Source organism: Loxodonta africana, chromosome 4, assembly GCF_030014295.1.
Source record: "Loxodonta africana isolate mLoxAfr1 chromosome 4, mLoxAfr1.hap2, whole genome shotgun sequence".
NCBI classification, from domain to species: domain Eukaryota; kingdom Metazoa; phylum Chordata; class Mammalia; order Proboscidea; family Elephantidae; genus Loxodonta; species Loxodonta africana.
In genome coordinates, this window is record NC_087345.1 from 143,069,252 (window position 1) to 143,092,087 (window position 22,836).

Sequence of the window (22,836 nt, forward strand, 5' to 3'; positions counted from 1 at the left end):
AATACACCAGGTGCTCCTTGGAAACTCTATGGGGCAGTTCTACCCCGTCCCTTAGGGTGGCTACTAGTCGGAATCGACTTGACGGCAGTGGGCTTGGTGGGGAGACTTGTTCTGGCCAATAGAAGTTATCAAAAGCATGGATGTGCCAGAACTGAAAAAGGTTCTCATGCATCCACTCACTCTCTTGGAAACTTGCTACTTTATGTGCCATGAAGCCGAGGTAGTCGGCTAAAGGATGAAAACTATGTGAAGGAACACTGAAGCTCACCTAAAAACAGCCCGGCCAGCTCCAGAAGCAGAGCTGCCACAACCCTGCTCTTGAGTGGAAACACAAGAGACTGCAGAAAAACTGTTAAGCTTTAATTTGTCAATCCAAGAGTTATAAGTGGTTTTTGTATTACCTTCAAAGTGTTGAGGTGTTTTATTATACATCTATAGGTAATAATGCAGTAAATATCTCCTACATGTAAATAAAAAGAAAACCTAATCAAAAAGAGCAAGAAATGTAACAAGCATTTTAAAAAGAAGAACTCAGGGAGAATAAATATACACAAAATTAAGCTACATTGATACTTAGGGGAATGAAAAGTAAAGTCAGACTGAGGACCTATCACCTATCCTTCAGATTGGCAAGAATGTAAAAAGCTAGCAATATCAAGTTCTGGCTAAAATGTGGAGCAAGGAGGAATGTCCTATGTGGCTCACAGAAGTATAACTAGGTAAAACACGGTTGGAAAAAGTTTGATATTACTTAATAAATGTGAACCTGCTCATCTCCTATTACCAATCAGTTTCATTCCTGTAACTAGGAATATATCCTATGAATATTCTGCTATGTGTGCACCAGCACACACATACAAGAATGTTCCTGGCAGCATTATTCAAATGACAAAAACAAGCAATCAAACAACACAAATGCCCCAACAGTAGTTGGATAAATAAATTATTGCAAAGTCATGAATCGTAAGATGATGCAGAAGTAAAAATGAACAAACTGTAGCTGCATGCATCACAGGAATGAATCTCACAAAGTTTAATGCGAGAAATGCAGTGTGATTCCACTTACAGAATGTTTTAAAACAGGTAGATTAAAAAAGATAGTAAGTGATCTACCCTTAAGTAGCAAAACTGTGAGAACAGTCAAAGGAACAATTGATTATTACGAAAGTTAGAGGAATGGATTCCCCCATGGAGGGAGAAATGATCAGTGAGCTTCAGACAGGCGTCATGTGCAATTTCATAACCTGAATGATCCTCAAGTGTTCAGCTTACTGTTACAGTTTTAACTATGGATAACATTTTATACACTCTTATGTTTGTGATGCAGTTCACATTTTAGAAAGTTGTGGCAAGCAAACTGACTCAATTGATACAATTCTCATACTGACTGACAGCTCTTGCTTGACTTTGAAAGTGTATGTGTTCTCAGATCAAAGTTAAAACTTGTGTCTCTGAAATCAACATTTAAAAGTAATGTCATACCAGTCTGTGTGGCTTGCAATAATTTTTACAGAACATATATACTTTAATATGTAGGCAATATCTGGGAAGTTACCAGAAAAAGGCCAACAGAGATTGACATGGAGAGGAAGATAGGATGATTGGGGACTGAGCTATAGGTTGGGAGGAAACTTAATTTTCCTTCTATATCTTTTAAGCAATATAAATTAATTTTTAAAATATTTTTATTAACCAAGTAACAACTTTTTAGGTTTCTCCTTGCATAGGGTCTCTCTCTGTACTCAGGGAGGAAGAGATTGTCACCAGTACCTTGGTTTTCACAGTTTAGGGACCCAGCAGGTTAAATGGGACACATATGGGGAAAGTGTGACTCAGATCCTTCAACTAGTTCCTGGCAAAAGAATCCTAGTGTACTGGAGACTGAAAAATCACCTAATCCAATTACCTCTTTTTAGAAATGAAGAAAATTATATGCCTTTTGCAGAAGGTTATAGACTAAATTGCAAGGAAGGTTAGAGTTCAAGTCTCTGTTTTTCTGTCCTATTCTTTTCCATGCATTATGCTGTCTCTCCTATTGTATATGAAGGAGAAAAACCCTAGTGAAGTCACATATGGCATATGTGCATGGGAAATGCCAGGGAAATCAACATGACCCTAAGTTGCCATGAGCCTTACATTGAAGGATACCTGTGAAGGTTATGGTTTAGTTCCCCGGATGCCTATCAACCTGCTCATTACCTGCGTGTTCTCTTTGATCCTCTTCTCATTGCAACTCTTGGCCAGGACCACGACCCCACGCTGAAGCTGGTAGCGAAGGGCAATCAGGGCTGGGGTTCGCTTGTGCTTTTTAGCCAGGGCACCAAGAACTGGATCATCCAAGAGAACAGGGGAGCTCTGGTCCACCCTGAAAGGAAATGTAGAACACATGAGGCTGAATTTTCAATTTGTCAGGAGGCTTCTAAAATAGGTTAACTAAGGTAATCCCCTCAAGACCAGTAGTTCTCCCAGTGTAGTCCCTGGACCAGCATCATCTACATCACATGGGAATGTCTTAGAAATGCAAATTCTGTTGGATCACCCAGATCTATTGAATCAGAGCTGATGAGGGCCCAGCATTCTCTGTTTTAAAAAGTGTTCCAGGTCATTTTGGTGCTGTCTTTAGTTTGAAAGATGGATCCCTGGAGGCTCTCAGCTGCTAACTGGAAAGTTGTCAGTTCAAAGCCCTGCTCTGTGAGAAAGATGTGGCAGTCAACTCTTGTAAAGATTTATAGCCTTGGAAACCCTGTGGGGTCTACTCTGTCTTACAGGGTTGACTGTTAGTTGGAATCGACTAGATGGCAATGGGTTTCATTTGAAAACAATGGTTCCAGGCCCTTGGGCTTCTTTTTACTTCTCATTGGCTGTTTTTCTTCTCTGGGTATAGGCAGGGATGGGGCATGAGAGTAGGAAGGAAAATGGGAAGACTTAGGTAATTAGAGTGTATAATATCTGTACAGAAGTTTACAAAATATCATCAGATAGTAATTTCTTTCTATCCTCATAGACTTGGAAGTTACTTATTATTTTCCTGATTTTAGACGTAACTGACGCTTATGGAGGATGTTACTTGAAACATATTAATCACTTAAAAAGTGTCAAAATCATTACTTGAGCTTGCACCTTTCGTCTCAGTTTTTGAAATAATGTACAGCTTTTAAAGTAGATGTTTATTATTGATGTGGAAACTAAAATTAGAGATGCATATGCCAAACCCAGATAGTACAGCCAAATGCCTGGATCTCACTGGACATAGTTTAAGGTAATCAGTAAGCTAGCCCTTAGAGGTAATGAACTAGTTTGCTTCTTTAGATTTAACTGTAAACTAACATCCTGAGTCCCTAGCCCATTTTTCAGACAAATAGGCACCCAGCCCAGCTATCTGCATCTCCTCAGCAGGCACGTCCTCCCTGCCTACCCACCCTCCACCCACCACCCACCACCAAGAACTGCAATATTTGTCTTCTTAAGCAAACTGACATTTAAGAAGAGACAGGATTTCAAAGGACATTTTAATGAATGTCTGATAAGCCATCTTAAACTGTTTGGAATTCTGGGACTCTCTTTGTTCCTTTCTGACTATACTAATCCTGGTGCTGCCACATTTTGTTGGAACGCACAGTATAGGCTGACTGTATATGCTGTGTGTTCCTGTATCTGGGAATAACTGATCAAATAATACATCTTTAGTATTGTTTTTAACTTTGTTTCTATTCTCAGAAATTCTTTTACATTGACTATCTATAACCAGACACACAATGTAAAAGCATTGGGCTGGGTAATGGGATTATAAAGAAGTATTTCTGCAGCCCCTCTCCCCCATTTACCCATGCAGTTGAGCATTAACACTAGGAAATAGGGTATGGTATATTAAAAGTGTTTCTTCAATAATGGTGTTTTAGATAATCTCCCCATTGTCTTCATTACCATCTTTTATCTCGAGTAGTCCCCAGAGCACTGTAGGCAACCAGAACAATGTCTTTTGACTTGCAGAAATCCAGCAGTTTGCTCTGGTTGAGATAAGGATGACATTCCACCTATAGAATAGCAAGGCAGAAATGGGTCAGATTGCATGAAAACATGATATTAAAATGTAAAAGAAATAATAAAAGTCAAAGAAGCTGGATAAAAACAGTATCAACTTGTATTTGAACTAGAAATACGAACATGAACTAATTTTGGAAAAAACATATTTTCTCTTTTGCTACTGGGAGAATGAAAAACAATAACTTTCTGTAGAAGAAGCACCTCTATTGCTCAGTTCTTGGGTACATCTTAGTGATCTAGTGCTGCTATAATGGAAATACCAGAAGTGGATGGCTAAAACAAAGGGAATTGTATTTTCTCACAGTCTGGTAGGCTAGAAGTACAAATTCAGGCATCAGCTCGAGGGGAAGGCTTTCTCTCTCTGTGGACTCTGGAGGAAGGCCTTCTCATCAATCTTCTCCTGGACTAGGTGCTTCTCTGAACTGGAACCCCTAGTCCAAAGGACGCACTTTGCTCCCGGGACTGCTTTCTTGGTGGTATGAGGTCCCCCCCTCTCTCTGCTAGCTTCTTTCTTTTATATCTCAAAAGCAATAGGCTCAAAACACAATTCAATCTTGTAGATTGAGCCTTGTAATACTAACATAACTGTCGCCAATTTCATCTCATTAACTTCATAGAAGTAGAATTTATGACACATAGGAAAATCACATCAGATGACAAAATGGTGGACAATCACAAAATACTGGGAATCATGGTCTAGTGAAATTGATACACATAACTTTGGGGGACACAATTCAATCCATGCCAGCTACTAGATACCATTACCTACCACAAAGAAAAACCACAAAGAGAGAAGGGTAATTCTGGGTCTGGGAGAGGGAAAGAGCTTTGGACACCAAATTGTGCCAGACAGCATGAAAGTACTCAAAGACTTATGAGTGCATGTTCAAAAGATAAAGGAAACAGTTTGGTGGGTAGATTTGAGCATCAAAAGGAGTAAAGACTAAAATAATTTCTAACACATTGAATAAATAAAAATCTCTAAATCGTTATGAATGAGAGACATAAAAAGAGGTAGAGAGAAAGATCAATTTGTCCCTAGTGAAGATGATTATTACTGTACTTATTTTCTCCAAATATTGATAATTAGGGGGCAAGAATTACATATTTACCCTGTCTTATGAGAAATAACTATAATTTATCCTGAGGTCATAATTAATATTCTACTTTCATAGAAAAAAGCCAGGTAAGAAAACTATAAAGAATGAGACAAACAGAAAATAATAATTTACAAATCCCATCAAAATAACTATTTAGGCAAAAATCGTCAATGGATACTAAACCATTAAGCATAAATTTGTTGGTGAATATGATTTTCTTTGATACAAAATCATCAACCAATATCTTATTAGCTGATTATAAAAGATAAAAACATATGATTACAGAGAAGAGATCTGTCTACCACCTGCTTAACCAAGTACTAAAATCAAACGTCACTAATGGTGAGACCATCTGTCAATACATGCTTCCTAAACCCATAGCCATCAAGTCAATTTTGACTCATAGCAACCCTATAGGATAGAGTAGAACTGCCACATAGGGTTTCTAGGGAGTGGCTGGTGGATCTGAACTGCCATCATTTTTGATTAGCAGCAGAGCTTTTAACTACTGTGCCACCATGGCTCCATGTGTTTACTCAAAACAAACAAAACAAAACCCATAAACCTGTTGCTGTCCAGTTGATTCCAAATGATAGTGAACCTATAGGACAGAGTAGAACTGTTCCACAGGGTTTCCAAGGAGCTGCTGGTGGATTCAAACTGCCGGCCTTTTGGTTAGCAGCCAAATGCTAAACCACTGCACCACCAGTGGTCCAGGAACCTTATGAAATTTTCTTGACAAAAATGTTTAACCTGAATCAAATGAAGTCTTCCACCGTGTGTCCTTTGGTTTGTCCTACTATGGTGGCTTGCGTGTTGCTGTGATGCTGGAAGCTATGCCTCTGGTATCTCAGATACTAGCAGGGTCATCCAAGGTGGGCAGGTCTCAGTGGAGCTTCTAGACTAAGACGGACTAGGAAGAAGGACCTGGTGGTCTACTTCTGAAAAAATTGGCCAATGAAAACTTTATGAATAACAGTGGAACATTACCTGATAGTGCTGGAAGAACAGCCCCTTGGGTTGGAAGGCACTCAAAATACAAATGGGGAAGAGCTGCCTTCTCAAAGTAGAGGTGATCTTTGGATAGATAGAACTTTTGGGACCTTCATTTGATGAGGTGGCACTCCTGCCTCAAATGAAAACAAACAGCTGCAAACATCCATTAACAATCGGAATATGGAACATATGAAGTATGAATACAGGAAAATTGGAAGTCATCAAAACTGAAATGGACCAAATAAAGATCGATATCATAAGCATTAGTAAAACTGAAATGGACTGGTATTGGCCATTCTGAATTGGACAATCATATGGTCAACTATGCCAAGAATGATGAGTTGAAGAGGAATGGTGTGGACATTTGTTGTCAAAAGAACATTTTAAGACCTATCCTGAAGTACAACATAATCTGTAATAGGATCATATCCATACACCTACAAGGAAGACCTGTTAAGAAGACTATTATTCAAATTTATGCACCAATAACTAATGCCAAAAGTGGGGAAATTCAAGATTTTTACTAACTTCTGCAGTCTGAAATTGAACAAACGTGAAATCAATTTGCATTGACAATTATTGGTGATTGGAAGGTGAAAGTGGGAAACAAGGAAGAAGGATTGGTAGTTGAAAAATATGGCCTTGGTGATAGAAACGACCCAAGAGATCACATGACAGAATTTTGCAAGACCAAGGATATTTTCATTGCAAAAACCTTTTTTTCAACAACATAAACAATCACTGTACACGTGGAACTCACTGGATAGAAAACACAGGAATCAAATTTACTACATATGTGGAAAGAGATGATGGAGAAGCTCAATATCATCAGTCAGAACAAGGCAAGGGGCTGACTGCAGAACAGACCATAAATTGCTCCTGTGCAAGTTCAAGCTGAAGGTGAAGAAAATTACAGCAAGTGCACAAGAGCCAAAACACACCCTTGAGTATATACCCACCTGAATTTACAGACAGCCTTAATAATGGATTTGACATATTGGACACTAATGATCGAAGACCAGATGAGTTCTGGAATGACATCAAGGACATCATACATGAAAAAAGCAAAAGGTCATTAAAAAGACAGGAAAGGAAGAAAAGACCAAAATGGATGTCAGAAGAGACTCTGAAACTTGCTCTTAAACATAGGGTAGCTAAAGCAAACAGAAGAAATGATGAAGTAAATAGCTGAACAGAGGATTTCAAGGTGCAACTTCACAAGAGAAAGTAAAGTATTATAATGAAATATGCAAAGACATGGAATTAGAAAACCCAAACTGAAGAACACGCTTGGCATTTCTCAAGCTGAAAGAACTAAAGAAAAAGTTCAAGCCTCGAGTTGCAGAGTTGAGAATTCCTAAGGGGAAAATATTGGATGAAACTAGAAGATTCAAAAGAAGATGGGAGGAATACACTGAATCTATGTACCAAAAGGTTTGGTTGAAGTTCAACCATTTCTGGAGGTAGCATATGATCAACAACTGAAGGTACCAAAGGAAGAAGTCCAGATCACCTGAAGGCATTGGCCAAAAAGTCTCCAGGAATTGACAGAGTATAAGTTTAGATGTTTCAACAATCAGATGCAGCATTGGAGGTCTGTGTTAAAAAATGTGGAAGACAGCTTCCTGACTGGAAGAGATCCATACTTGTGCCCATTCCAAAGAAAGGTGATTCAATAGAATGCAGAAATTATTGAACTACATTAATAATATCACACACAAGTAAAATTTTGGTGAAGATCGTTCAAAAACAGTTGCAGCAGTACATTGACGGGGAACTGCCAGAAGTTCAAGCCAGGTTCAGAAGAGGATGTGGAATGTGTGATAACATTGCTGATTTCACATGGAACTTGGCTGAAAGCAGAGAGTACCAGAAAGATGTTTACATGTGTTTTGTTGAGTATACAAATATATTCAACTGTGTGGATCATAACAAATTATGTACAACATTGCAAAGAATAGGAATTCCAGAACACTTAGTTGTGTTCATGAGGAACTTGTATATAGACAAAGAGGCAGTTGTTCAAAGAGAACAAGGGTGCAAGGTTTAAATCCAAGAAAGGTGTGCATCAGGGTTGAATCTTTTTACCATACTTATTGGATCTGTATGCTGAGCAAATAATCTGAGAAGCTGGACTATGTGAAGAACGACGTGGCATCAGGATAGAAGGAAGACTCATTATCAACCTGTGATATGCAGATGAAACAACCTTGCTTGCTGAAAGTGAAGAGGACTTGAAGCACTTACTGACTGAAGATCAAAGATTACAGCCTTCAGCATAGACTGCACCTCAACATAAAGAAAACAAAAATCCTCACAACTGGGCCAGTAAGTAACATCATGGTAAATGGAGAAAATACTGAAGTTGTCCAGGACTTTACTTTACCTGGATCCACAATCAACACCTAGTTAAGAAATTAAACAATGTATCGCATTGTGCAAATCTGCTGCAAAAGACCTCTGTAATAAAAAAGCAAAGACATCACTTTGAAGAGTAACGTGCACCTGACCCAATCATGGTATTTTCAACTGCTTCACATGCATGCAGAGGTTGAACAACGAATAAGGAAGACCAAAGAAGAATCGACATCTTGGAATTACAGTGTTGGTGAAGAAGAATGAATATATCACGGACTGCCAGAAGAATTAACAAATTTTTCTCCTAGCAAGACTTCGTCTAATGTACTTTGGATAGCTTATCAGGAGGATCAGTATCTGGAGAAGGATATCATGCTTAGTAGAGTAGACGGTCAGTGAAAAAGAGGAGGACCCTCAACAAAATGGATTAACTGAGTTACTACAACATGAGATCAAACACATCAAGGATTGTAAGAATGGCATAGGGCCGGAGAATATTTCATTTTGTTGTGCACGGGGTCCTTATGAGTCAGAACATATTCGCTGACACCTGACAAAAACAACAATAAAGTCTTCAGACCTAACTTCTAGTTCACTAAGCTGGGACTAGAGAAACACGTATTCTAATGTCACAAGACAGTAATATGATAAATTCAGAATATTTGATAATAAGTTGTTTGGATATTATGGGATACAAAAGAACTGAGGGACTGTTGCAGATTAAAATAGCTTGAGAAATATAACAAAGAGTAATATGAGCCACAATTGGATCCCAGTTAAAACAAAAGATGTATAAAAGATTTTTTGGGATAAAATGCGGAAATGTGAATATGGACTGGATGTTAGATGATATTAGAAAATTATCATCAACTTGCTTAGATACAGCAATGAAATATGAGTTTCTTTGAGAATATCTTCATCCTTATAACATGTATGCTGAGGAACTGTTATGGATTGAATTGTGCCTCTCCATCCTCAAAATAATTGTTGAGATCCCAAAGGCTGTGCTTGTAAATTTGACCTTGTTTAGAAATAGGGGTTACCTTTCGTTACGTTAATGAGTCAGTCACAGTATAGGGTGAATCCTAAAACCTAAAAAGTTTAAATAGGCACAGACCCACAACTAGGGAAGAGGAAAGCAGGTAACAGAGATGAATGCATCCAAAAGACCAGGAACCTTAATAATTACAGCAGCTACTAAAACAAAAAAAAAAAAACCCAGACCCAGTGCTGCTGAGTCGATTCTGACTTATAGCGACTTTATAGGATGGAGTAGAACTGTCCCATAGAGTTTCCAAGGAGAGCCTGGTGGATTCGAACTGCCAACCCTTTGGTTAGCAGCCATAGTACTTAACTACTACGCCACCAGTAGCTACTAGAAGGTGAAATAGAAAAGGAAGGACCGCCCCCAAGAGGTGTGACCAAATTTCAACTTTTAGCCTCCTGGAGTGTGAGAAAATAAATTTCTGTTCTTTATGGCTACCCACTTGTGGTTTTTCTATCACAGCAGCACTAGGCAACCAAGAGCAGTATGTAGGCACCAAGTGTCATATCTACAACTTCCTTTGAAAATGTTCAGGAACAGAGAAATATTTAAGCAACTAATATAATGGTACATATCAAGGAGAACAAGGCCACGATTTAGTCAGTCCCGAGCTCTACCCTACCAGATTGCTAAGTGTTCCTTAGAGTTGATTTCCTCTATTTTTATCATTATTGTAAACGAGTAATTTCATCCCTTTAACCTGGAGGACTTCAGTAGTTTCTGATTGTTTTTTGTGCATGTGTGCTTCATAGGTCAAAACCCCCTGAAAACAGAGATATCAAAAAAAAAAAAATTTTTTTTTTTCATGCATCCAAACCACATACAAAACCTTAACCCCTATCTGCTCCTATCAATGCCCTTCTACACAGTGGTTCTGTTGTTGTTAGGTGCCATTGAGTCGGTTCCAACTCATTGGAGTCCTGTGCACAGCTGAAGGAAATACTGCCCATTCCTGCGCCATCCTCAAAATCATGGCTATGCTTGAGCTCATTGTTGCAGCCACTGTGTCAATCTGTCTTATCGATAGTCTTCCTCTCTTTTGCTGACCCTCTACCAAGCATGATGTCATTCTCCAGTGACTGATACTAGAGAGGATCTACTCTATAGAAACTTCTAGTTCAAAAAGGTAAGATGAATAGGAGGAGAGGATATCAGACATAATTAAAGAAAAGAAGGATGTGAAGAAAAGAAAACAGAAGCAGCCCTGGTGGACTGGGGGGCTCACCTGGTTGCAGACAGGCTTATACCTGAGCCCTGGCTTATTCAGGATCATTTCCAGCTGCCTGTGGTTAAAGTTGGACACTCCAATGGATTTGACCAACCCTGCATCCTTGCACTTCTCCAGGGCCTGAGGAGGAATGGATTGTAAGGAAGAATTTGTGTGCTTTGGCCATAGAACTGATGGAAGATAGAGCCCCATTAACAGAAACAACTGTCTAGAAATGACCATGAAATTGGCATTGATTGTCATAAACAGCAAAAGTAATACAGAGATAATTGGAAGAAGACGGTGACAACAAAAATAGAACTAGTGTTTCACACTTAGGAAAATAGGAGACAGTATGGTGCACTGTCCTCAGCTTTTTCTTTCTCTGTGTCGTATTCCAGTAAGGCTCTCTTCCATTCTCATGTACCAAAAAACCCCAAGTCAGGGTCATGAATTTCTAAAGTGAACTGGGCATATTCCCTTTGACCTGGGAGTCGCCTTAGACACAGCTGATTAGTTTTTCTCTTGAGACACTGTTTTCACGTGGCTTTTAAACACTGATCTCTCTTAAATTCCAGGGCCGCTTCCCTTGTTAATCTTATCGTCTGCCTGGCCTCTAATATTGAAGTGTTCCCGGGCTTGGTCCGTAGATATCATTGCTTCTTTATGTCATCTCACTCCCAAATGATTGTAAATACTATCTACACGACTAAGGCTCACAAATTGATATCTCTATCCTAGACTTACCCCAATACTTACATATCAATAGACTACCAGATTCAACTGCTTACTCATCATTGCTATAGATATCCGATTAGGCAACACAAACTAAACATGTTAAAAACTGAGCTTCTAGTCTTGTTCCCAAACTGTCTCTCCTGCAGTTTTCATCTCAGTCAAAACAAACAACACCAGCAATTTGGTTCAGGATAAGGACCTCAGACTCTAACTAGTGCTGTCTTTGTTTCACACACCTCATCTAATCCTTCAAAGCCTTATGCCCGCACACTTCTCAGAATAGGTCTAGAATCCACCCACTTCTTATAACCTTCACACATTTATTCCATCATTTCTCACTTGGATTATTTCATGAACCTCTTCTCTGCACTTTCTAATTAACCCCTCTAATTTATCATCCATATAGCATTTGGACACATGCTGAACAGTAGACTTCCTGTGATGATAGAAACAATGCATATCTACACCATGCAATATACTAGCTGCTAGCTACATGCAGCTATTGAGCTATTGAAATATGTGTCTAAGAAACTGAATTTTAAATTTTATTGATTTATAATTAATTTAAAATTAAACACTCATGTGGCTAGTGTTTAACCTATCAGTGCATGTATAGAGTGATCTTTTTATAAAGTAAATCAGATAAAAACTCTTTTAATGACTTTCAAGCTCACACTGATTCAAAGGCAATGTTGTTCTTACAAGGCCTGCCATGATCTGATCTCCTTTGCCCTCTGAGCTCATCTCTTCCCTCTCTTTCGTCTTCTAGCTTTATGAGAGACTTTTGTTTTTGTTGGACAGGAAAGCTCTCTACCTCTTAAAGGGCTTTTTACTTGCTGTCTTCTCTGCTCATATACTCTTCCCCTAGAAATCCCGTGGGTCACACCTTACTACAGATCTTGGTTCATTCGTCTTCATATCAATGAAGCTTTCCCTTAGAAACCTCAATTACATTAATACCCACACCCATCTACTTCCCCCAGAACACTCCCCACTCTTCTAACTATAATTGCTTTATTTTTTTTCCACGGATTTATCACCATCTTATAAACTATACAGTTACCTTTATACTTTTTAATCTTTTTATGGTTAGCTTTTTTTCATGTCCTCTCACTTATATATAAGATTTACGAGGGCAGGTACTTTTGCTTCACTATGTTACCACCCCTGCCAAAATAGTTTCTTCATAATTTTTTTATTAATAAATGAATATCATAATCTTAAGTTTATATAAGGTAGATAAAATATAGCAAGGCTGTCAGAATGTCTCCAGCTAGAATCCAGAAAGAAGTAGGGTGAGAAATGGTAAAACATAAATTAATTCATCATACAACACACCAGCTTGTAAGTTGGGCACCAGGCAGAGAGTCAGAGCGATGAGGAAACCTATGGGTAAGATCTTATTTCCTGCCATGACAGGTGAAGAGAGTCATTTGTCAGATGCAGAGCACGGGGCACTACAGGGAGAGTAAGGTATTGGGAGTTACTGAGTTAACACCACGTGTTGTTCTGGTCGATTAAGCTATGAATGAAAGTCATGCCAGAGGTGACACTACTACCTAGTTCATGGTAATAGATATTCAAGGATTCACATTTATTAAACAAAAAAAGATATTTTAGAAAAATTTAGTTTCAGGCTCTCAAAACCTGCGAAAAAGGCCATGGAAGTTACATATACCTTACTCTCATTTCCAGGGCACATGTTGCAAATATCTACGTGATATAGCAAATATCTACACTTTTATGAAATTAGGTCGCATCAGTCTGGGGAACACATGATTAGCAAAAAATGGTTATATCAATATAACTTCAAATTTATCATTCAGTTTCCTGTAGACCAGATAGAAAAATTTTCTCTTTTTACCTCTCAAGATTAGCTTTACTAACTTACAGTGCCAATAAACTTGGAATTGTGTCAACTTCCTTTCAGAAGGAAGGTCATACTCTTAGTATGACCAGAAAAATGCTATTAAAGGATTAAGTAGAATTTCAGAACTCCAAGAGAACTTTGAGATCATTTGTCCAATTCCTGATTGTAAAGAGGAGAAAAGTGAGGTCAAAGACTCCATATATACTTTCTTAAGTTCACACAGGTACAAGGTGCGAACTAAGTTCCTGTCCTGGTTTTCTCATCTTTGCTGCCCTTCCAAGCACTCACCTCCCATGTGGCACAGAGATCCACAGTGTCAAACATTACTTTTCCATGTTCATCTGTTGGTAGTAACTCCTCCCCGGGCTGGAATAAAAGCAGTCATTACAGTGACGTCACAAAACACTGTCTGCACCCTTAGCCATGCTGTGTGGTACGTATAGGGCTGGGACACTAAGCCCCAAGTGGTAGTTACAGTAACTCTGCAGATGCTAATATTTGCAAAATGTTTTGTGTATAGAGCTGTAATGAATGCCTTTTAAAAGACAAGCTTCCCATAATCTATTATCTACTATGCATTTATTATACATTTGAATAAATGTCATTTTCCTATGTATTAATGGGGACTCAAATTTAATTTATGTTATTTTTTTCTGCCTAGTACATTTTGTTTTTTTATCAAATGCTTCTCTTTCACCTGGAAAGGCAGCAAGTTACATGGCCTTAACTTTCATACAATGGATTGCAATATAAACCCAGACTAAGGTGTAAGCGTACATTCAGGGTTCAATATCCCTCTAAACACATGGTCTAAGGGCAGGCATATGAACCCAACAGGGTCAATCAGAAACATGAATTATTATTTTGAATCCATCCCCAGTATAATAATCCATATGCCCTCCAAAGAAAAACTTAATTCAATATCCATGCAAGATGACGGTCATACTGACAGTGAAAGTGAAATACGTTTAATTACTCAAATTTCTAACCTTGAGAGCCATTGGGAAGTGAATAATGTAGAGATCAACATAGACCAGCTGAAGCTTTTTCAGTGACTTTTCCAAGGCTGGCCGAACCAACTCTGGTCGAAGGAAAGTGGCCCAAAGCTGCAGAGATTAAGAAGGGAATTGTGTTTGATTAATACTTTAGGCAATTTAATGAAGAGATATAGAAACAGACGATACAGGGATTGTGACTTGTTTAGCAAATTCAAAGGTGAAATTTGTTCGCCAACATCATTGATATTAAGCTAAGCTTGGTCATTAATGCAGACAGAACAAACATGAACCTGGACTGTAATTAGTAGGAATAGAAGTAATCTTTAGGTTTTATTCAGACTCTTAGTCATTTAATGTGATATTTGAAATATGTGTGTTTCATTTTGAAGTGAAATAGAAGAAGTAATCAATATATCTAAATGAGATGAAAACCCTGCCCTATGAAAACAGCTTAAAGGAATGGGATGTCTTGCAGGTATGGAATACAGTGGAGGACACTGAAAAGCAGCTGTGCTGGGAGGGTCCCATTACAGATAATAGACAAAAAGGGGATCTCCACCTGTTTTGCAACATTTTGTTTAATGTTTACTTCCTGAAAATTTATTGTCTTTCTTCTCCTAATATTTAGAAATTTTTCTACTGGTTGAAAACTAGATGACCACATGGGCAAAAAGTCCCTTTCTTCTTGGGTTTCCCTTTTATCTGATCTACTCGTATAAATGTTATTTCTTCGAATGTATTGTCAGTACATCTACTGAGCAATAGAAGGCAACAACTCAAGAGATAATAATCTTTATTAAGTAGCAATTTATGCCAATTATCTGAATTATATTTAATAGAGTATACAAAGTAATTTCAGAAACTTTGTCTAATTCTATCCTCAACTCGACACTACAACAGAAGAATTAGATTCCTTCCTTGTAGATAATTGAAAAAAATGTGTTGAACATGTTAATATGTGCTGGGCACAATTCAAGAAGTGCTAGCTATCAGGCAGTCCCCAGGTTACAAAAGTCTGACTTAGGAACAACTCACACTTGCCCTTTAATGTTATGTGAATTTGCTCACTTACTGAACCAACCCCTACTTGCAACAAGTTCTTCATCACAATCACCTTCACTTGTTGCGTGTGCAGCTTTTAATTCATTGAAAAGACTTGGAGCCTTTTCTTGTACTAAAGTAAGTCTACATAAGAACCGTGTGTACCTGTTGCAGCTGCCTACAAATTCTTAATGCCACACCCAGGAATGGATCTTCTTACCAACCTAGAGATTGCCTATACCTTACTTAATACTGAAACAGCTCTCTTGTATTGTTCTCTATTGACATAGGTGAGACCTGAGATTCAAAATGTTAAATTTCAAGTGTCACAGAGATAATAGGAAAAGCTGTGATTTTATTATAGATCTGAGTGATTCTATCACTCATGCAAAATCACAGTGCTTTAGACTGAGGCTCAGAAAATAAAGTACTTTAAAATCATGAAATTTAAACATAGCCATGATTAGAAAGCCATCACCTCTCTCTTCTTTTGATATTAGTTTTATCAGGTAAATATGTGTGAAAGAAATATGTAGAAATAAGCATAACTCACCAAACCACTCAACCAATCATATAACCAATTTCCATACACAATCATGTCATAAATATGCACACACACACACCATATATACAACACCTTTGAAGTATAGAATATGTCTTCTCTCTTTACAGTGCCATCAGCAATCTTGCTTCTGATGGCTCGTCCAACTTCCTCTTCATTTTGATACAGATAAGCTGAATCAACATGACGAAACCCAGCATCAATAGCTAATTTGGTTGCCTCTTCAGCTTTACCCTTAGGTGCCTAAGGAAAAACAAAAGATTATATTCAGGAATCTACTTGACTGAGAGACAGTTGGTGCCACAAGCACTGACCTTCACCAGAATGAACCATTCCCTCATGTCTTGTGTTAGTTCTGCATGTAAGGTACCCACCGGTTTGCTTGGAACTTTTCCAGTTTTAGAAATGAAGTTGGGTATCGCAGGAAACCCTTCAGTTCAAGGGAAACTTTGGTAGTTTTTCATGGGCACTGGAAGTCCTCAAGGCCACACCTAGGTCAGGGATTGGCTAAATAACTTAACAGTAAATGGTTGTTTTCACAGATATGATTTATTAAAGCGAAGTGACACAAAGCAAAATCAGCAAAGGAACAGAGTGTAGGAGGGAAGTACAGAGGAAACCATGCACGAGCTTCTAAGAGTTTCTAGTGGAGTCACAGAATGTGCTTGATTCCTGCAGGATGGAATTTTGACAACACATGGAAAATGCTGTCTGATGGGAAGCTCATTAGAGACTCATGCCCAAGGTTTTTACTGTGGGCTGGTCCTGCTCTGCCTAGCACATAACAAAATGTCAGACAACCGGAAGGAAATCAGCTATTCATCTTAAACCTCATTGTGCAAGCAGTTTAGCCACAAACACTCTTATCAAGAAAAGAATGATGGGATTCCTTTCGAAATCCTATTTCTGGATGCCAGTCAGAGTCAACCTTGAAAATGAAACTTTCTATGATAGTAGTCCACTGTTAATTCTGTTTTACACAGCCACTCTATATAGAGGAGCTAAATAATAAGTGTAAAGTGTGTAGTCTAGAACATAGATTCAGACATAAGATATTGACTGTAGACTTAAAAAAAAAAGACTTAAGGGGTTAGTAAAATAGGTGTCTGCCCTTAAAAAAAAAAAAAAAAGCCCTTAAAGCCAGGGCCAATTCAATTAGGGAAGATGTAATAACAGTGAAATTTAAAATTTTTGGTTTCTGTACTAAAAATTGGACACAGATTTTAGACTGCCCTTGATAAGGACAAAAAGAAAAATGCTTTTTATGTGTTTTTGAACATTTCGGAAGCTTTGTTTTTCAACCTAATCACCAGAAACTAGATACTCAGTCCTTACTGCCCTCTAAGAGCCCCTAGCTTGCTCCTTCCTTAGGTGTGCCAGCATGAGGATGTTACCATGCCTTCAGGGCTGTCCTCGTCTCTCTAATCTTTCTTTGCACTACCAAGTAGACAATACTTGTCACTTGTCCTTCATAATGTTTCTTGAATGTTTCCTTCTGTATCTTGGATGAGAAAAGTGAGACCCAAAAGTTTAGTCGTTAGTCCTTTGTCACACAACTAAGTAGTCTGAAAGACAAATTTGGAATGCAAATTAGCTAGCTTCCAATCCAGTGACCTGACTTCTTTGCTCCCTCTCATGTTAGGGGACCAACTCTACCTGTTTGCTTCCTATCTAAGATATATTAACAAGGACTAAGAATTGAAGACTTGGTCTTCTAAGATTGTAGCATTTCCACTAAAAAGGTGCCATATGTCCTTCCAGGATGAGTTTTCCATCAGTGACAGACACATGAGGGAAAAGCCTCAGTCCAGGTCCACTATTTATTGCCTGGTGCTCAGCACGAAAACTGAAATGATCCCCTGACAATTCCTCATTGCTACGTTCATTTTCAGGACTCTTTACCTCAAAGATTGCTGTGTGTCATGTCTCCTTGATAAAAAAAAAAAAAAATGATAGGAGGGGAGATTTCTTGAATAATAGAACTATACAGAGAAACCCCTCCCATTGTAACCAGTCTCAATGCAGGCAGTGCGCCTGTCTGCTGAAGGTCATCTCTTCTGACAAGCTGTGACTTTGATGGGAATGGAAGAAAAACCAATGCCCAGAATAACTGTAGCTGACCACGTATCAGGCCCAGAAGCACTGAGTGAAGCCTGTCTGCCTTCTCACTTTATCCGTGGAATAACTGTAGCCTGGAAAACTGAGAATTCCGTGAGCCCCCAGAGTCACACAAGAACTGGGGATGTGACAACCCAGGACAGCTCCCATTCATCCTGATGCTGTTTTCATTTGAATCTTCAACTCCAAGACCCCATCCTTACCTCCGATGATGCATAGGTGCCATATCCCAGGACAGGAATGAAGTGGCCGTCATTTAGTTTCAGACAATGACATTTGAGATCCATCTTCTGTCACTGTCCTAAGCACAGCCTGTTTTCTTTCCTCTGCTTTCCCCAGAGATATGAGCAACAGGAAGGCAAAACTCCAACTGTCCTGGTCAACTCTTATCTAAAGGCGTGTAGGAGTGGCCTAGGTTAAAGGAGAATTCCACGGAGTACAAACAGAATTGTTCATATTCGAATAATTTTTTTTCAAAGGAAATTATTAATTTCTTTGTAATGTAAATCCTTAATTGTTCTATAACAACTAATATCGTAGGTTAGTAAGTTTTCTCTTCAGTTCTACCACACATTATCTTAAATTATTAGAATATATTCACTGAATAAGTACTGACAATTGTTAGACCAGAAACCTCCATACAGTAACTTGCTTTTGTTTTTTGCTGATGGCTATGCCCCTTCTTGATCATGCACCATTTGAGACATTTAAATATCTTAGACCACACACACACACACACACACACAATTACACGTGCATGCACACAATTTAAACAAATGATTCATGAGCTATGTTCAAAATGTCCACTCTCAGTAAAGAATCAAAAGCAGAAATTAAAAGAATAATTATCATTTTAATTTTCCCATCTACAAAGTTATATTGCTTTCTGCTTTCTTTATTCTACAATAAGAATATCCAGTCCCAGCAAACCTTCAGCAAAAACAGGCAGTCTGGCATGGTGCTTGCTGAGTTATAAATTAACATCAGTTTGCTTCCTGGAGTATAAATGATTAACTTAATTTTGCGATATGCAACCAGAGCACTAGAGTTGGTTTATATCTTTCACCCAGCTATGTAGATTCTAGAAAAGTATCCTAAAATTGCCAAAAATGAAGACAAATATTGTATATAATTTATGATCTTGCTCTGCAGTATTCACAAAAGAAAAAAACCGGAATCAACTGAAATTGCAATGGATTTGGGAGAATGCTAGCATGTGCTGATATAAGGGAATATTGTGAAGCCATTAAGAATTAAAAAATATAAATATTGTATTTAAGAAGAATTTAAAATATATAGGCCAAAAGGATATTAATATGTGGTTAAAAAAGCAGAGAATGTATTGTGCATAGCCAGTAGTGTCTTATGGTAACATAATATGCATTAATGCAAGAGCAATGCTTCAAACTGTTAATAGCAATTATATCTGAATGTAGGAACATGTGTGATTTTTTGTTCTCCTGTGGATACTGTCACAGTTTTGTATAATTATTATGTGTCACATTTTTAGTTACAAAAAACAAAAAAGTGTTTACATGCAAAGAGACAAAATATCTACCCTGGAACAACTGAATACAAGGCAATTTCCTGGCAGATGACCAACCCTCTAAACTTTTATCTCACACTACCTTTGTTCACCTGACACAGATGTCACTTGCTGCTCTTCACCCATAATGAAACTTCTGATTATCACCTCTGATTTATAAAATTTGAATTTCAGAAGTCTCCTGGCATTGGACTTCCTGGACACTGCCACCATCTCTTTTCTCTCTTGAACTGAGAATTTTTTTTGACAGCCTTTGGATTTAAGGTTTGAACAGATTCATATCCAGTGCCTCCCAAACGGCCTAGTTGGATATGCTAGAGTTGGTCAAAATCTCTGTTGGAACGGTTGGGCCTTAGGACCAGAATTATGTGTTTCCCCACACCACACCTAGCAATTCTGGGATGTCTCTCAACAACCTTCAGGAGTGACCTCTGTTTCTCATCTGATTTCTATGTGACTCAAATTTCCTAGAGACTGCATCACAAATAACTGTAGTGGTTTTTTCTGTAGGGTGATCCTTAGTTCTATGAGCAGCTGTCATGACATGTCTTGGCAGTTTCCCCACTTTCTGTGTTTCTCCTCTGCCCCCTCTTTTAGAGATACAATTCCCTCCTCCATCACTGCCATGATTCCAGGAGAAATGAAATCTTGGAGCAGGAATTATAAACTCTCAGGGCTTAGAGGCCAATTTAAAGCACAGAATAAGTGAAAACATCAGATGACACACATTATTATGATGACGACTAAAACCTTTACTGGAAATGGATATGTTTTAATCTTTAAGGAAAATTCTCAGATTCTCAAAAGATAAATGCTTAAGGAGTCACTTGACTAAAATGCATAGCAAACATCAGTTGGGTATTCATCTAACCTGGGTTTCAGTGAGAGCAATTTCACCATATGATTGTCCAAATCATCCCATTGTGCTACCTCTGATATCTAGAAATGTTTTCCCCAGATAAATCAAACAAACAAATAAAAATTCCAACCAAAAATTCAGGTGGATAAGAAGTAAGGAAGCGTATTATCAAGAACCGACAGTATTGAAGGAAGAAGCCCTAGCTGCACTGAAAACATTGATGAAAACCAATTCTCAGGGAATTGACTGAATAGCAATTAAGATACTTCACCAAACAGGTGCACAGATGCAGCACTGCAGTTGGTCACTATTCTATGCCATGAAATTTGGATGACAGTTATCTGGCCAATCAAATGAAAGAGATCCATATTAGTGCCCATTCCAAAGAAAAGCGATCCAACACAATGTAGAAATTATCAAACAATATCATTAATATCACACTCAATTAAAAAATTTGGCTGAAGATGATTCAAAAATGGTTGTAGGAGTGCATCAACAGGGAACTGCCAGAATTCTAGCCAGATTCAGAAGAGGGTGTGGAACATGGGATATTATCGCTGATGTCAGAAGGCTCTTGGCTGAATGTAGAGAAAACCAGAAAGATGTTTACCTGTCTTTTATTGACTGTGCTAAGGCATTCAACTGTGTGGATCATAACAAATTATGGATAACATTGCAAAAAATGGGAATTCCAGAACAGTTGGTTGTGCTTACTAGAAAGGACCTTGTATTTAGACCAATAGGCAGTCATTCAAACAGAAAAAGTGACTACTGCCTGATTTAAAGTTAAATAAGGTGCGTGTCAGGGCTGCATCCTTTCACCATACTTACTCGGTCTGTATACTGAGCAAATAATCCAAGAAGCTAGAGTATATGAAGAAGACTGGGGCTTCAGGATTTTAGGAAGACTCATTAACAATCTGAGATATGCAGATGACACAACCTTGCTTGCTGAAAGTGACAGGGACTTGAAGCACTTACTGATGAAGATCAAAGGCCACAGCCTTCAGCCTGGATTGCACCTCAACATAAAGAAAACAAAAATCCTCACAACAGGACCAGTGAGTAATGTCATGATAAAAAAGAAAATACTGAAGTTGTCAAGGATTTCATTTTATTTGGATCCACAATCAATACCCGTGGAAGAAGCAGTGAACATATCAAACAACACACTGCATTGTGCAAATGCAAGAAACCTCTTTATACTGTTGAAAAGCAAAGATGCCACTTTAAGGACTAAGGTGCACCAGACTCAAGCCATGGTGTTTTCATTGCCTCATACTCATGTGAAAGCTGGACAATGAATAAGGAAGACAGAAGAAGAATGAAAGCCTTTGAATTATGGTGTTCTTAAAGAATATTGAATATACTACGGATTGCCAGAAGAACGAACAAATCTGTTTTGGAAGAAGTACAGCCAGAATGCTCATTAGAAGCAAGGATGGAAAGACTATGTCTCACATACTTTGGACATGTTATCAGGAGGAGTCACTCCCTGGATGAGGACACCATGCTTGGTAAAGTACAGCGTAGCAAAAAAGAGAGGAAGACCCTCAAGGAGATGGACTGACACAGTGGCTGGAACAATGAGTTTAAGCATAACAATGATTGTGAGGATGGGGCACCACTGGGCAGTGTTTCCTTCTGTTGTACTTTGGGTTGATATGGGTTGGAACGGACTCGTCGGCACCTAACAACAACAGTGCTGTTGGAACAAAAAAATACCACAAGTGGGCGACTTCAAAGAACAACAACAAAAATTTTTTCTGTTACTATTCTGGGGGTTAAACATTCAAATCGAGGTTTCAGCCATGTCAGTTCTTTCTCTAGGCCTCTGTGCTAGTTTCCTGTGTCTGCACGGGATCCTTGGTGTTCCTTTGCTTGTACAGTCTTCCTCACATGTCTTCTCCCTGTGTGTGTCTCTATGTCTATTCGGTTTTTTGTTTGCTGTTGTTGTTTGTTGGTTTGTTTTTCTTTGGAGAAAACATGTATAGTGGATTTACCTATCTATCTGTTATTCTTAGGATTTTTTTTCTCCATTTATATTTTTAAATTTTCTTATACTTTGTTTTATTATTTTACGTATACAGCAAAACATACACCTATCTAGCAATTTCTACATGTAACATTCAGTGACCTTGTTTACATTCTTGGAGTTGTGCAATCATTCTCTCCCTCCTTTCCTGAGTAGTTCCTGCCCCATTTACATAAACTCATTTCTCCCTTATGGTTCTTATCTAATCTTTCAATTTTCTGTTGTCAGTTTGACCCCACATAGATAGATCTTGGAAGAGCATAATGCTCAAGGCAGACATTTTTTGCTAGTTAAGCTAATTTGTTGTTTACTTTTAAGA

The 22,836-nt window shown here is 38.3% G+C and overlaps 1 protein-coding gene across 2 annotated transcripts in view; it reads right to left on the reverse strand.

Annotated features, from left to right (window-relative positions):
* LOC100659914 (prostaglandin-E(2) 9-reductase-like) overlaps positions 1-18,791 on the reverse strand; it is a 34,613-nt gene extending 15,822 nt beyond the window's left edge. The window contains exons 1-7 of one of the 2 annotated variants that reach the window (XM_010590771.3): positions 18,281-18,791; positions 16,035-16,202; positions 14,348-14,464; positions 13,647-13,724; positions 10,769-10,891; positions 3,925-4,034; positions 2,200-2,365 (exon numbers count right to left, since the gene is read on the reverse strand). In XM_010590771.3, the coding sequence (XP_010589073.2) occupies positions 2,200-2,365; positions 3,925-4,034; positions 10,769-10,891; positions 13,647-13,724; positions 14,348-14,464; positions 16,035-16,202; positions 18,281-18,364 (846 nt within the window). In that variant the 5' untranslated portion in view covers positions 18,365-18,791. The remainder of the gene's footprint in view (positions 1-2,199; positions 2,366-3,924; positions 4,035-10,768; positions 10,892-13,646; positions 13,725-14,347; positions 14,465-16,034; positions 16,203-18,280) is intronic. The other variant, XM_010590772.3, reaches the window with a different exon arrangement.
* Positions 18,792-22,836: the final 4,045 nt, after the last annotated feature.